Source organism: Panthera pardus, unplaced genomic scaffold, assembly GCF_024362965.1.
Source record: "Panthera pardus isolate Hobbes unplaced genomic scaffold, ASM2436296v1 HiC_scaffold_25, whole genome shotgun sequence".
In the NCBI taxonomy this organism is placed as follows: Eukaryota; Metazoa; Chordata; class Mammalia; order Carnivora; family Felidae; genus Panthera; species Panthera pardus.
This window is the reverse complement of record NW_026526821.1, coordinates 29,771,051-29,785,116: the sequence shown is the minus strand read 5'-3', so window position 1 is coordinate 29,785,116 and position 14,066 is coordinate 29,771,051. Positions and strand designations below refer to the sequence as shown.

Here is a 14,066-nt window from a genome sequence, read left to right as displayed (position 1 = left end):
CCCTTGTCACCATCCCTGAGTCTAGGCCACCAGCAGTACTGCCACGACTTCCTCTCTGCCTTTGGTGTGCTCGTTTCTGATCTGTCCTCACTCAGCCAGAAGGACTTCAAAAACCCCCCACAAATCTGACATTGTCAAGGGCTCTTAAACTGCCCTATAAAGTCTAAACTCTTCACTGTGGCTCAGAAAGATCTTTATCACCAGGCCCTTGCTGGCTTCTCTCAATTCTGATGCCTGTTAAGTCACGCGTCAGGCATAACGAAGCAACCATTTACTGTACTCTAACCACAGCAGAGAGAGTTTTTAAGATCAGAAACACTGTGTGAACACACACTGGGCCACCCAGCAGAGGTGGGGTGGGGGTGCGCAGAGAAAGAGCGATCTCTGAGATTCAAAGTGCTCAGTAGAGGCTGCACGGTGACTCAGGAACAGTGTTAAGAGAACTCCTACAATGAATGGAGCTGACCTAAGGGGGCTTCTATGGTCCCTTATATTCAGAGTTCCCAAGCAATTCTACTTTTTAAATGACTAGAGGACATTTTTCTTTAAAAGATTTCCTTGTTGGGGCACCTGGGTGGCTCAGTTGGTTAAGCGACCGACTTCAGCTCAGGTCATGATCTCACGGTTCTTGAGTTTGAGCCCCGCATCGGGCTCTGTGCTGACAGCTCAGAGCCTGGAGCCTGCTTCAGATTCTGTGTCTCCCCCTCTCTCTACCCCTCCCCTGCTCACGCTCTGTAACTCTCTGTCTCTCAATAATAAATAAATGTTAAAGAAAAAAAAATTTAAAAGATTTCCTTGTTAACTGAACGTTAACTTATAAATATCCTTCTGTTGTTGCTGTTATTTCTCAAGTTCCACTGTTTCCTTTACTGTGAGGCAACTCATCTTCCCACAGTCCTTTGGTTCATTTTTTTCTGGCCTGGAAGGCACCCTCTTCTTAGGGACACTCAGGAACTCCAAATCAGAGCCTCGGTCTGGGTCTGCATCCCTCATTTCACCAGCTCTGTCCCTGCCTGGGGGGTGGGAGGAGGAGGTGTGCACAACGCTAGGCTCGGGGCGAACTGTATTCAGGACAGAAGTAAAAGGGTGGGAACTGTCTGGGGACTCAGATCACACTGCCCTTCCAGTCCTGAGAGAAGCTCCAGACTGCCCACATATCAGCTGCTTGGATATGGCTCTTTGGGCAGTTTATGCCAAACATATCTTCTTAGCTCCCCTCCACCCCTTTTCCTGTGGTCTCTTTCTCCCACAGCCCAGGACCTCTTTGAGCTCACCTGGCCTCTCTCCTCCAGTTCTGTTAGCATCACGATAGAGCAGGATTTCCACTCCCAGATCATCCGCCAGAAGTCCTCAATGGTGTGGAGAAGAGGGCCCTGGCTGGCGATGTAGGAGTCCTTCTGTCGGTAGCCCTATGCAGTCCAGGTCAATGGTAGGAGTAAGGTGGTTTAATCAGGGAGGGGAGAGCAAAGAAGACAGGCCACTAGGATGGGATGGGGCTGCTTGGAGGCAAACTCATCCCAGGCAGAGCTCCCCTTTGGCCAAACCCTGTGTGACACGCTAGTCTCTTTTTAGGAGGGTGAGGGATGGGGGTTTGGAGCTGGGATGAAGAGAACAGATATGGGAAGGACCAGAGGCTTTTAGCCTTTGGTGTGTGCTATGAGCTTTCCCTCTAGCTATCACTCTGGTGTGTGCCCTCTGTTTCCTCCCCACCTTCTGCTCTCTGGGGCCTGGAAGACCTAGTGTACAGGTTGGTATGAGTTCTGTATTTGTTGACTGACTCAAAGACAACCCTCCCAAGCACTGGGAGGGTGGCACTGCGAGGCCCAGCTGAGTCTCCATGGGGGGTGGGGAGCTCTGGGGACACGGCCACCACTTACATCAATGAAGGATGCATTCACGTAGTCGGTGTTCTCCTCACCCCTCTTAACTGGAATGATCACTCTGTTGAATTCATCTGCAGGAAGGACAGCAGCTGTGGCTCCCCAACATCACCTCCAGGCTCTCTTTCAATCTCTCCTTCCCACCCATCCCAGCTGGGCAATAACATGCCTGTTCCCAGCGCAGGAGGGAGAAACCCTTTGGCCTTCATGCTTTTTCATTTCCAGAAGCCACTGAAGAACTGAGAGCGACAAGAGGCAGTGCCCTAATTCTTGTCTCCAAGGTGATCATTAATTAGTACCTGAGAAGTGGAAGGGGTGAAGGGGAAGGAGGGAATGGGACACTAAGGCTTTGGGATGGGGAGAGGGCTCTTACATGGAATGATCTGTAAAACCCGGTTCTTCTTCATGTTGGCTGGAAGGTTTCCAGTCCGCATCTTGTCATTCTGGATTTTGATTGATGTTAATTTCTGAATTGGGAAGGAGAGGGGAAACATTACTGCGCCCCATAACTTGGCAAGATGATGCCTTCACTGGACCTGCATCTCTAGGCTACTCTGGCGTCTACTGCTCCTCACTAGAGCCCTGACATCCATTTCCACATTTTCTTGCTGGAACCCAGTTCCTTCTGTCATAAGCTCAGTGAAGAAGCCAAGAACAAGTGTTTGGGAAACACTGCCTTGAGGGCTCCTGTGGACCCTTCTGGGATTCCCTGGGGCTGGAACTTTATGATCCTGGAGCAAGGATCCTAGCTTCATAGGAAGGAGTGTGCCTGCCTTTCCTCTCTCCCCGCTGCTCTGCCAGAGGAAGACTGGACTCTTTAGAAAACTGTATTCAAATGCAAATGTTCCCTTCTCCTGATTCTGAGGCTCCTTCTAGATCCATACTACTCAAAGTGTAGCCCAGAAACCAGCATCAGTCTCACTGTGTTAGAAATGAAAAATCTTAGGCCCTAACTCTATTTCCCCCTGCTGAATCAGAACCTGCACCTTAACAGGATCCCGTGGTAATCTGTGTGCCATTATAGTTTGAGAACTGCTTTAAGGGATGTGGTCTTTCCCACTGCAACCCAGAAATCTCTTCTTCTGGGAACACTTGTATTGACAAGGGTGTGACATGTTCCTTAGGTGTGCTAAGAACCATTGTCCAATGGCACACAGCAGAGGTCAGCAATCTATGCTCCATGGGCCAAGTTTGATCTGCTGCCTATAAATAAACTTTTATGGAAACACAGCCATGCTCATTTGTTTACATAGCATCTATATGTAGCTTCTTTTATGTTACAGCAACCGTTTTAAGTAGTTGCAACAGAGACCACATGGCTTGCAATGCCTAAAAGATCTACTCTCTGGTCCTTACAGGAAAGGTTTGCTGTTCTTATGCATTATAATCACCTGTGTGTGGGGGTCGGGGGGCAGACTTGGGGACTTAAAAAAAATATTGCCTGTTTTTTCTTTCCTCCTAATACCACCAAGTGATTTTAACATACAGGATGGGTTGAAAGTGACTAGGGTATGAGTAAAGGACCAGAAACCCACATAACCCCTTAACCACCCACATACCTCACAAGGGGATTCCCCAGAGCACGTGAATCCTCCAGTCTGAATGAAGGAGTTCAGCTCCAACTCACCTTAAACTCCTCCTCTAATCCATTGTTGCTGGTCCCTGGGATTTTGTTGTAAATTTTCTGCAGATGTGTTTCTAGAGAGGTCACCTCTAGTTCTGTATCTCCGTACAGATAATGCTCCAGAAGGGCTTGGTATATGAAGACATACTGCATCTGAAATGCCACGATGCCCGAGTTCTCAGTTATACACAACATAGATCACACCCTCCCACCTCCAGTTCACTCCAGTCCACTTCTCCTTTGACCCTAGCAGGAATAAAATCATTCACTCTCGTCCCGGGGCAGGACCTGAAATGCATGAGTCCCTCTGGGGGTGCTTCACTTAGGAGGGAGGGTCCTACTCTGGCAGCCTCCTAGACTGGAAGCCTGGAGAGAAGGACAGATCCAATTCCTGCTCATTCTGACAACACACATTTAATAGTCTGAAGGGGTTGTCAAAATCTGGTGACACACAAAACCTCTGCCAGGCTCCCTTCCAGTGCTGTGCGCTTTGAACCCCATGCCCCAACTACAGAGCGGATTGCTGCTCTGTGGACACGGCCACTGCTGCTCCTGGACATGGCCAAGCTGTGTCACAACTCTGTGGGCACTGGTTCTCTCAGCTGCCTGCATGCTTCTCTTAGGACCTGTTCCTTATCCTTAGGAGTCTAGTGCAAATGACACCTGTGTTCCCAATTCCCGTAGGCACAACTTCCTCTATGCTCCGTGTCTCTGATCATTTACAATAACCTAGGAGCTGAGTAATCCATGAGGCTAGCAGATGTTTGGTCTTGGAATGTGCCCCCCCCCCCCCTCCCCGCCCCACCTTACCCACAAATCACTCACATCTGTTTGCACCATCTGGCAGCGCTGTGCCCGGATCCGGCTCACGAAGCCATACACATCCACTTTCCGCTCTGTATGCATCATGTCCAGCATGGCATCAATGACAACAAAGGTACCTGTACGCCCTACACCCGCACTGTAGCCAGAGAGCAGGGGTGTTACTGGGACGGACAGCATGCCTTGTGGGAACATACAGGGAGGGGGCAGCATAGGCCAGGGCTCTTTCTTCAGGCCACTAAATTCTAATTCTGAGTGATGACTAGCTGGAACTCTCATGGAGCCAACAATCCCACTGCACCCCGGACTCTGTACCTTTACTTATTAGGACCAGGGAACCTCGACACTTAGAAAGGTCAGAAGGCTCCAAGTACACAAAGCAGCACTCAATCTAGCTTTCTGGCTTCATAGCAGTGGTCTGCCCATCCCCAATCTTGGAGGACTACCCTTCCCTCTTTCCTCAAACGCTCTATACCCAGCACCAAAACTTGAGGAGTCTCTTTGGCTGCTGTCCCAGGACCCTAACAGCTGACCTGCTCTGTGCGAGCCCCCTCTCCTCAGCCAGGGCCCCCGTGCTTTCCCCTGCTCTAACCGTGGGAGAATATGGTATATGGGGAGCCAAGGGTCAGCCACACTGACCTGCAGTGGACCACGATGGCCCCTGCATACTGAGGGTTACAGGCTTTCACCTTCTTGAGGAACTTGAGCATGCCGATCGGGGTGAAAGGCACCCCAAAGTCTGGCCAGCTGGTAAAGTGGAACTGAGTGATGAGGCGCTGTGGCTTCCTGTTGGTCATGTCGCCCACCTGTGGAGTGAGGAGATCTTGTGTGTTGGCCCTGATAACCTGGGGTAGGGGAGTGCCAGGGGAGGGGAGGGGAGGTGAGGCTTGGGGGCCAGGGCAGCTGTGGTGGTCAACGACAATGGGAAGATGAGAGTGAACCCACGGAAGTGTGAACTACGGAGACAGGATCTCTTCCCAGGAACCCCATGGAGGTAGGCAGGGCTGTTACTGTTATTCCCAGCGGACAGGTGTGAAACGTGAAACTCCGTGAAGCTGAGTGACCCCGTCAAGGTCTCAGAACTAGTTAATGGCAAGATCAGAACTAAAATGCAGGTCTCCCAACTCTTGTTAAGTCCCCTTTTCATAGCACCACACCACCCCGCAGCTCTGAAGGCAACTTTTGCTCAAGCCTCCAGGGTCACTCTGGAGGACCAAGAGGAGGGCCCACCATATCCTTGATGTCAGGAGACTTTGGAGTAAGAAAGGAGAAGGTGGGTCAAGTCCCCAGAAGATTATACCACCTCCTGATGCACATACATCATCTCGATGATGATCAAACTCCATCTCAATAATACTTTTTTTTCTCCCAGTCATGAAAATGCTCCTCCCTTAGCTTTGACAAAGTTCCTTGGGAGCCCAGATCTCTAATCTCAGAGTCCAAACATACCTCACACTCAGTGATTCCTGACCACCCTGGATAAGAGGGGGGATGACCCAGTTTGTTCCACTCTCTTAGTGGTCAGCAGATCCTAAATACGAGAGGAGAAAGGAGGAAGGAGGCCGTACCTGCTGAATGCAGAACTTTCGCACTGTGTAGTCCACCAGGACGGTCACATCCTCTACTGACACTCGGATATTCCCATAGGTCCAGCAGCCTTGGTCTGGCCAGTACTGGGCACACTTACACTGGAAAGGAACAGACACACATCACCTGATGACCTCAGACCTCCTGCCCCCAGCAGATGTGAAGGACCTGAAGGAAAGGAGCACAAAAGCCCAGACAGAAGTTCCCAGAGAAGGCCTCTTCTCTCACCTCTGTCAGCTGCAGACTTACTTAACTTCTTTTTTCAAGTCCCTCAGCTTCCATCCTGTTTAGCACTATCTCTTAAATTATACATAGCCCCAGCCCTATACTTCTTGCTCTTTCCCACCCCTGTTCCCTCAGTTCAGGGCAAATCAAAAGCTACTTTACCTACAAAATGTGCCCTTCCACTATGCCAGGTCATGGTCTAGGGACAGGCCTGCCTGATTCCCTGGAGCCAGCAACCTGCTAAGGGGGTAACCAAGGCAGAGTGATGCCTTCTCTGGTGCCTGGACGTTGAACAGCTTCTGAGAGTCAGAGGTCAGGTTGGAGGAAACAAACCTACAGCCCAGCCCTAGTACCAACCCTCCTAAGCACTGTGCAACTGCTGATTAACACACTCAACACCTCAGAGTGGGGATCAAGGTAATTTAAGGGCCATTCTAGGAAAAGACTGTCATGAATGGGGGTTATTCTCTGGGGCTTGATCTAGAACTCAGGACTGGTTTTAGCCATGGCGCAGTGAAGGGCCTAGCCAGGCATGGACTTGGCAGCCACAGACACAAAAGGAAAAGGATCAGTCAGAAAGTTGAGTGCATGATCAGACCAGGGCCTCTGATTCCCTTGCACCCCACAGGGTCTCAGTTCATACAGTTTCCTCTGTTGACTCAGAGAAGGTGCAGGAAACCAGGGGAACGAGGGATTGGAGAAGCCACGGGGGAAAAAAGCTCCTCTGTAGCTTTTCTTGGCAAATGGCCCAACCTTTCCTTCAGGTTGTTTTGAAACCAGGGTGAGTTGTCTGACTATCAGACATAGGCAACATGCCCTAGGCACACCCCTGAAGTTCATCTGAGACTTCCAGGCCATAGGAAAGTCTGGTAAGCACAGTGGCCTGGGCTTTGTCTGATCGATGACTGGCACAAGAATCACAAAGGGTAGACAGCCCAGGCTCAAACACAGAGGAGTTCCTCTGCTAGTCATGCTGGTCTATCTAATGTCTCCACTCACCTCCTTTCTCTCCTTCAGGTTGGTCACCATGACAATGGTGGCTGTGTTTTGTTCCCAGATCATCCTCCAGAAATCATTCACTGTTTCTTCTTTTGGTCCTAAAGTAGCCAATAGCAAAGATGAGGAGAACACACACCAAGGGGAAGAAATCTGCTGGGAAATTGGGAACATTCATTCCTGACTTTTGGAAGCCTGTGCCCATGTGTCCCCAGCTAAATATCCAATCCATCAATCCATCCACCCACCTACTAACTGAACATTTCCCATCCACTCTGTATGTGCCAGGTACCTCACTAGGGAGTGAAGTGGGGGGTGGGATGTTGTCGAAATGTAAAGGGAACATAAATAATGTCTCCCAAGGGTATTATAAATGAGGATTAGAAATCATGACTGCTTGCTAAATATCTGTGTTACTGGCCAGACAGTGAGCTAAGTGCTTTGCATCTCATTTACTCCTTCCTATCATGTTCTAAGGTGGGTGTCGTTAGCCATAGAGAGGACAGGTTGATTTGCTCAGGCTAGAATTTAAAATTTACCGCAGTCCAGCCTTTCTGGGAAAGCCCCTGAAAGATTTCTTCACAAAAATGAGGGCGCAAACAAAGAGAAGGAAATGGGAGCTAACATAGGATAGAGGCTAATGGAATTCCCTGGGTATTGGTGAAGAGAAGGCTCAAGATGGGAGCTCTGAGGCTAGAGGGCAACTGAAAAAAGTTCTAGGAGGATCCCAAGATTAAAATATTAAATTTAAAAAGAATTAAACCTCATGTATCTGAAGGTACTGAGAGAAAATACATACTTCTAGTGGAGAGTCTGGGGGGAACATCATTGAATACTATGTACTTTAGCTGTAAATAATACTAGCACAGTAATAATGATGTAAATAATAAATATTGTCTTAACACCAAATTGTGATTTAACTCTATTGGGAGGATGGGGAAAAAGGATTTGTGTATGCATGTCTGTCTGAGTGTGAGGTAATCTGTAAGAGGATTAAATAAATTATCTATCCTAAGAAGTCACCAACAGATAAAAATGGCTGAATTAGAGTGAAAGGAAGAGGAAAGGGGGGGGGGCATTTTGTTTTTATATGCCTTGCAATACCTTTTTGACTTTCTTAAACTTTATATTCCCTTTGGTTAAAAAAAAATAGTAACAAGAAGAAAAACAAATAATGGCAGAAGTGGACACATGCCAAAAAGATGCACAGAGGCCTTGCCACTGCCTGGCAAGGTCAGGAAAAATCTCCTGGAGGTGGTGACATCTGAGCCATATGTTAGGCTCAGGTGGATCAGGTGGATTGGAGTTTAGAAAGGGGACATAGGGAGAAGAGGTGCTCCAGGCAGAAGCGCAGGGGATAGCAGCAAGAAAGAGCATGAAATGTCCAGGAATTATAAGGAGTTCAATAAGGTGATTGTGGAGGGTACACGGAGTGGCAGAAGATACAGCTTGAAAGACAGGTAAGGTATCAGAATCTAAAGGGGTAGAGGTCAGACTAAGGCAGGCTTGTTCTATAGATAATGGAAAATCGTTAAAGGATTTTCAGGAGTTCTAACAAAAGTTTTGCATCAAGAAAGGCCATTTTCGTGGAAGGAACCCAAGAAGCAAGGCTGGGCCTGGAGGGCCAATCAGTAGGCTATGACAACACAGCTAGAAGAGATGACAGGAGTAAGACAGTGTGACAGAGAAGACAGATTTTGGAGAAAGAAATAAGAGGACCACTCATATTCAGAGAAAGGAACGGGTAGGAGATTTGGATGATCCCAAATCTGGCTTGGTTGATTAGATGGGCTGCATTCCAGTCATGGTGACAGCCAGAGAATACAGGAGAAAAAGCAGTTTGGGGGCTGAAGGAGAGGTATATTTTAGTGAGTTTCTTTTTTTTTTTTTTTAGATTTTAAGTAATCTCTACACCCAATGTGGGGCTCAAACCTGCAACTCCAAGATCAAGAGTCACATGTCCCACCAACTGAACCGGCCAGGCGCCCCAAGGCATATTTTAGTTTTTGATGTGGATGGGTATGTGGAGGTATCCAGGTGAAGGGGTAGAAAATTAGTTTGAAAATGTGGCTCAGAAGCTCAAGAGAGGCAGTAGCCAGTCAAACAGGTAGGTATGAGATGAGGTCTCTCAAAGAGAATACAGAAGAGAAGAAAAGAAGGGGTCAAACAGAGAAACCTGGGGATCTGAAGCATTATGCAAGGTCAGATAGAAAAACTTGGGAGGAAGACTAAGGAAGAGCGGACGGAGAGGCAGACCTGAGAGAAATGGTGCCATGAAAGATAAGAATGGAGCTGCAAGAAAGTAGTCATCCACAGATTTGGGGAGAAACTATATCTAAGAGGCAGAATGAAGAAAAGCCAGAGAAGGGATATTTAGAAAAGTGAGAAAAATCAAGAACTGAATGTCAGGGAATAACAGGGGAGAATTTCAAGGAGTGTGAAGTATTGGGGAGGGGTTCAAGAGGATGGGAGTCTGAGAAAAGGTGCATCAGAAAATCATAGGTGACCTTAATTCAATAAATATATTGAATATTGTTCAACAATAGCATCAACAAGGCCCCGTGGCAAATAGAGAGAGGAAGAGACTGCACATAGCTGTTCGTGCTAAAATGATCACTGAGTAGGGGGCAGTTGAGTTGGGCTTCAGAGGGTAGACCTGACCTGATGGGTGGCTACAGAGGGTGAGAGAAAGCAGGGCCTGGTTAGGCAATGGCCAGGCCCTAGTGGGAGACTGCAAGGGCAAGAAGGATATAAGGTTTTTCCTAACCACCTTATTTTACTTCTCTATCTGTTTTATCTCTACCATGGTACTCATCCAATAGAATTTTCTGCAATGATGAAATGTTTCATATCTGTACTAGTATGTTAGTCTCTAGCCACATGTAGCTATTAGGCCTTAATATGTGACTAGTATGTATAAGAAACTGAGTTTTAAATTTTATTCAATTTCAGTTAATTAAAATTTTAATTTTAAATAGCCACATGTGGCTAGTCGCTTTTGCATCAGTATAGCTACTTATCGGAACTTGTTAATTTTGGTGTAAACTGTCCTCTACCAACTAAGGGCCCCAAAAAGGCATGAACCATATCCTGTTTTATCCCTTTACATATCCCCATCACCTAGGGCAGTGCCTGACACATAACAGAGAGTCAAAAAACATTTGCTGAATGACTAAAACAATGGACTTTAATGGACCACCAATAACATCCATTATTTTTTAGTGCTGCAAACATTGAGATATTTTTGCTAGGATCCCAAAGGTGGAAGACATGTGTTAAAACTCTGGACTATGGAAACGTGTGCAGAGCACGTACAAGGCAATGGCACTGGGTCCCTGCTCTGAGGGTTCCTAGACCGCTTTTCTGTGAATAATAGATGAGCTCAGGCTGAACAACTGGGGAAGGAGATGAGCCAGCCTGGACCCTGTGAGGTGTCCAATCCTCTCCGGACACCGAATTCAAATTCAAACTCTTAGCTGCCTGGCCTGAACCTAAGGTTCCCATAGGGCCCCCAAACAGAGGACCTCATCAGACTGTGGGGTGTGTGTGTGTGTGTGTGTGTGTGTGTGTGTGTGTGTGTGTAGCCTTTTCCAGTCCTTTTTATGCACATACAAAAAAGGACTACTTTTACAGGACCCCTGGATACTCAGTCATCAAGATGAAGGCCCTTAATTATAAATGTGCAAGGCAGACTGCATTTCTTTCAGGTGACAGTAATTACAGAAAAGTTACAGCATTCTGATTAATCTATTTAGCATTTGGAAGAAAAAGTCCAAGCCCACTAATGAGCTCATGGTTAAGCCTGAAAGTAAAAAATTGTCATTTACTTTACCTTGTGCAGCAATGAATTTGTTCTTTTCTTGGTAGCCCTGAGGGTGGGGTAAGAGAGGAGGGAGGGAGAAAAAGGAAGTGAGAATCAAGAATGGATAGGAATGAAATTCTCCAGACTCCCAACCAGTTAACAAAGCCTCTCTTGTGAAAAGGTCCAGGCCACTAACAAGATTTCCATTCTAGAAATTTCCAAAGGATTAGCTTTGGGTATCAGGAATCAAAGATTACAAAGATCACATGGTCTAGGTAGTCTTCTCAAAGGGAATTATTAATGAACACTGATGTAAGAACATCCAAATACCAACTCGTAGGCTAGACTTTTTTTTTTTTTTTTGGATGAATAAGTGTATTGGATGTATTGTCTTTATCTGAAAAATCTTCATAGAAAACTGTGGTTTGGTTTATTAGCTCTCAGCAGCCCACTCCTCAGCTTCTAAGGAAGCTTGCCTTCTTCTGAGCTACCCCATCTTTCTGCTGGGCAACAGACATTTGGGGATGGTTCCACCTCTTCTTTTTAACTTCTTTCTTAGCCCTGCATCCAAACAGGAGGTGAAGGCACCGGGTTGACCTCAATGCTTTCCACATTGTATTCATCTCCAGTCACTTCTACTTGGCCTTTATAGATCTTATCCATGCCAAACCTATGGAGAAGCCTGCAGGCCAGCAGCAGGCCAGTACAATATGCTGCAGCATAACTTGTCAGGCCAACCTTCACACCACACTTGGGGAGTTCATGAGCATAAGCTGTATAAACTATCATGTCTCCTTCTATATGGGCATAAACAATCTGACAAATGAGATCTCTGTTGGTTACATGAACTATTATTCTGTATTTAGGTGTGTTGTACTTATTTTTATCCTGAATTACCAAGCGTTTCCGGGCATAGTAATCAGTTTTACCCTCTCGTTTTCTTCTAAATTTCACCTGGTATCTCTTGAAGTAAGCCTTATTCTTGACAACTTTAACAAACCCCATCCCGTGGAACAGAGACCCGCGTCCGCGGTTCACCACAGACCAGCAGCTAGACTGTTTCTGATGCTTTCTCAGCAGCTGACAATCTAGGTCTTAGTGTTAATGTTAATGGACAGGACCTCTCTAAGGCAGAAGCATGTGCGGTGGTTCCAGGGATGAAGCTGGACCCTCATGAGGAAGGAAAAGGGGTTCTTCTCTTTTAAGGGGTTATTTCTTTGATAATGCTTTACCCAGGTATAAAAACTTTTGGGGAATAGCCTGTGGGTATGTGGAATAGTTCCCAGTGTTAGACAATGGGGTTCTCCATGACAGGCAGTAGGAGACAAGAAGCAAAGGGGCCTGGGAATGCCATGTAACAGAAAAGGAGCCTCTGAAAAACTAACAGCTGGCAGTAACTTTCTTTTTCAGTCTTTGTTTTAGTTATGTATCTTTTCAACCTCTTGTTTAATGTAGTGTTCACTTACGAAGTCCTAGGTAAGTGAAAATCATCTGATTTAAGGATTGTAAATCACCCTCTGCTGCTCAAAGACAGACATAAAGTGGGCAGTGAGGAAGGAGGCAGCTTCAAAGATGGGACACCATTTCACACCAAGAAAACGGTGTGGAATACAAGTGTGCAAGGCAGTAGCAGAAAAAAGGAGGGGGCCTGAGTCTGAGAAGCCACGTCCTATTCTAGTTCAAACCAGAGCAGGGCAGAGTTCCTTCCTAGCACAGTAGAAAGCTTTAGGCCCAGAACTAGACGTGTTTAGAGTCAGTAATGAGCTTGGTAAAGTTTTTATTGAGAAGGGGAATTCACGTTTCTGCAAATGTTTTTAATCATTGGAAGATGAAAACTGAGAAAGCCTTAACTGGCTGAGAAGCTCTTAGAGTATGTTAAGCCATGTCATATCCCTGCTCCACAAGAAGGTACTGCTAAATTCTCACAGGAGCATGTGGGCCATGAATAGTTAAAAAGCACTGTTGGAGGGCCCAGCCACAAAGTGCTTCCTGTCCCAACCAAGAGTATGCCATATGTCCCCTACGAAAGCATGCTGATATTGTGATATGGCAGCACTGCTTCACCAATAAGGTGTAACTTAGAATGAGGCAAAACTACTGCTTTTCCTTGTGTTATGATCAAGGGAAAGATAAAATGTGACTGCCTGGTTTCTGAGACATCTTAGAATTCTGAAATTCAAAACCCAGCTCGCTCCAGTAGCTACATTCCTATGAGTTAAAAATAAACACTTCTAAAGACCCTATATACTCTTAGACATCTAAGGTAAGACTCCAGGTTGAAAACCCACTTGTCAACTGTGTCACTGTCGGTTTCATCACCTCCTGTGACCAATGTCAGGTTTGCTTTCAGACCTTTGTGCTTTCCGAACCTTAGGTCTCACTCCCCCCTGCTTGCTGCCACCACTCTATGGTTCTGGGAACCATGTCTCTTCAAGACCCACATTTCATAGCTCTCTGTGAAAAGGGCTTGTTAAAGGGTTGCCAGGGGTGGAAATGGGGGTTAACTGTAAATAAACAATAAAGTTCTTTTTTCTTTTTTTTAAGCAGGCTTCACGCCCAGTGCACAGCCCAACATGGGGCCTGAACTCATGACCTTGAGATCAAGACCTGAGCTGAGGTCAAGAGTCGGATGCTTAACTGAGGGACCCAGGTGCTCCAAACAATAAAGCTCTTATTGAGGCAAAATGTTCTATAAGAGGCAATAGCCAGGGGGTGAAAGTTTCTTTGAGGTTATGAAAACATTCTGAAGTTGGATAGTGATGATTACACACATCTGTGAATATACTAAAAACCACTAAATTGTACACTTTAATGGGTGAAAATTATGGTATGTGAATACATCTCAATAAAATTGTTAAAAATGTTTTTAGGGGCGCCTGGGTGGCTCAGCTGGTTCAGCGCCTGACTCTTGATTTCCGCTCAGGTAATGATCTTGCGGTTCATGAGTTCAAGCCCTGCACCGGGCTCCATGCTGGCAGTGCAGAGCCTACTTGGGATTCTCTCTCTCTCTCCCTCTCTCATTGCCCCTCCCCTGCTCATGCTCTCTCTCTCAAAATAAACAGGCTTAAAAAAATGGGCTTTTTTTAATGTTTATTTTTGAGAGAGAGAGAGAGAGAGAGAGAGAGAGAGA

The 14,066-nt window shown here is 46.5% G+C and overlaps 2 protein-coding genes across 7 annotated transcripts in view; both read right to left on the bottom strand.

The window, feature by feature from the left end:
- Window positions 1-14,066, bottom strand: part of PTPRA (protein tyrosine phosphatase receptor type A) — a 159,197-nt gene that overhangs the window by 14,918 nt on the left and 130,213 nt on the right. For all 6 annotated transcript variants that reach the window (XM_053890391.1, XM_053890392.1, XM_053890393.1 and 3 more), the window contains 9 exons: window positions 10,967-11,003; window positions 7,138-7,235; window positions 5,895-6,014; window positions 4,966-5,132; window positions 4,330-4,465; window positions 3,508-3,657; window positions 2,254-2,347; window positions 1,878-1,954; window positions 1,275-1,409 (listed from right to left, as the gene is read on the bottom strand). In XM_053890391.1, the coding sequence (XP_053746366.1) occupies window positions 1,275-1,409; window positions 1,878-1,954; window positions 2,254-2,347; window positions 3,508-3,657; window positions 4,330-4,465; window positions 4,966-5,132; window positions 5,895-6,014; window positions 7,138-7,235; window positions 10,967-11,003 (1,014 nt within the window). The remainder of the gene's footprint in view (window positions 1-1,274; window positions 1,410-1,877; window positions 1,955-2,253; window positions 2,348-3,507; window positions 3,658-4,329; window positions 4,466-4,965; window positions 5,133-5,894; window positions 6,015-7,137; window positions 7,236-10,966; window positions 11,004-14,066) is intronic.
- Window positions 11,464-12,866, bottom strand: LOC109274784 (60S ribosomal protein L5). Its single transcript, XM_019462717.2, has one exon. The coding sequence runs from the start codon at window positions 11,939-11,941 to the stop codon at window positions 11,492-11,494; it is 450 nt and encodes a 149-aa protein (XP_019318262.1). The 5' UTR covers window positions 11,942-12,866; the 3' UTR covers window positions 11,464-11,491.

What these genes read in the sequence shown, in the direction of transcription:
- LOC109274784 (XM_019462717.2), bottom strand. Translation starts at nt 11,941, where the DNA reads ATGGGGTTTGTTAAAGTTGTCAAGAATAAGGCTTACTTCAAGAGATAC.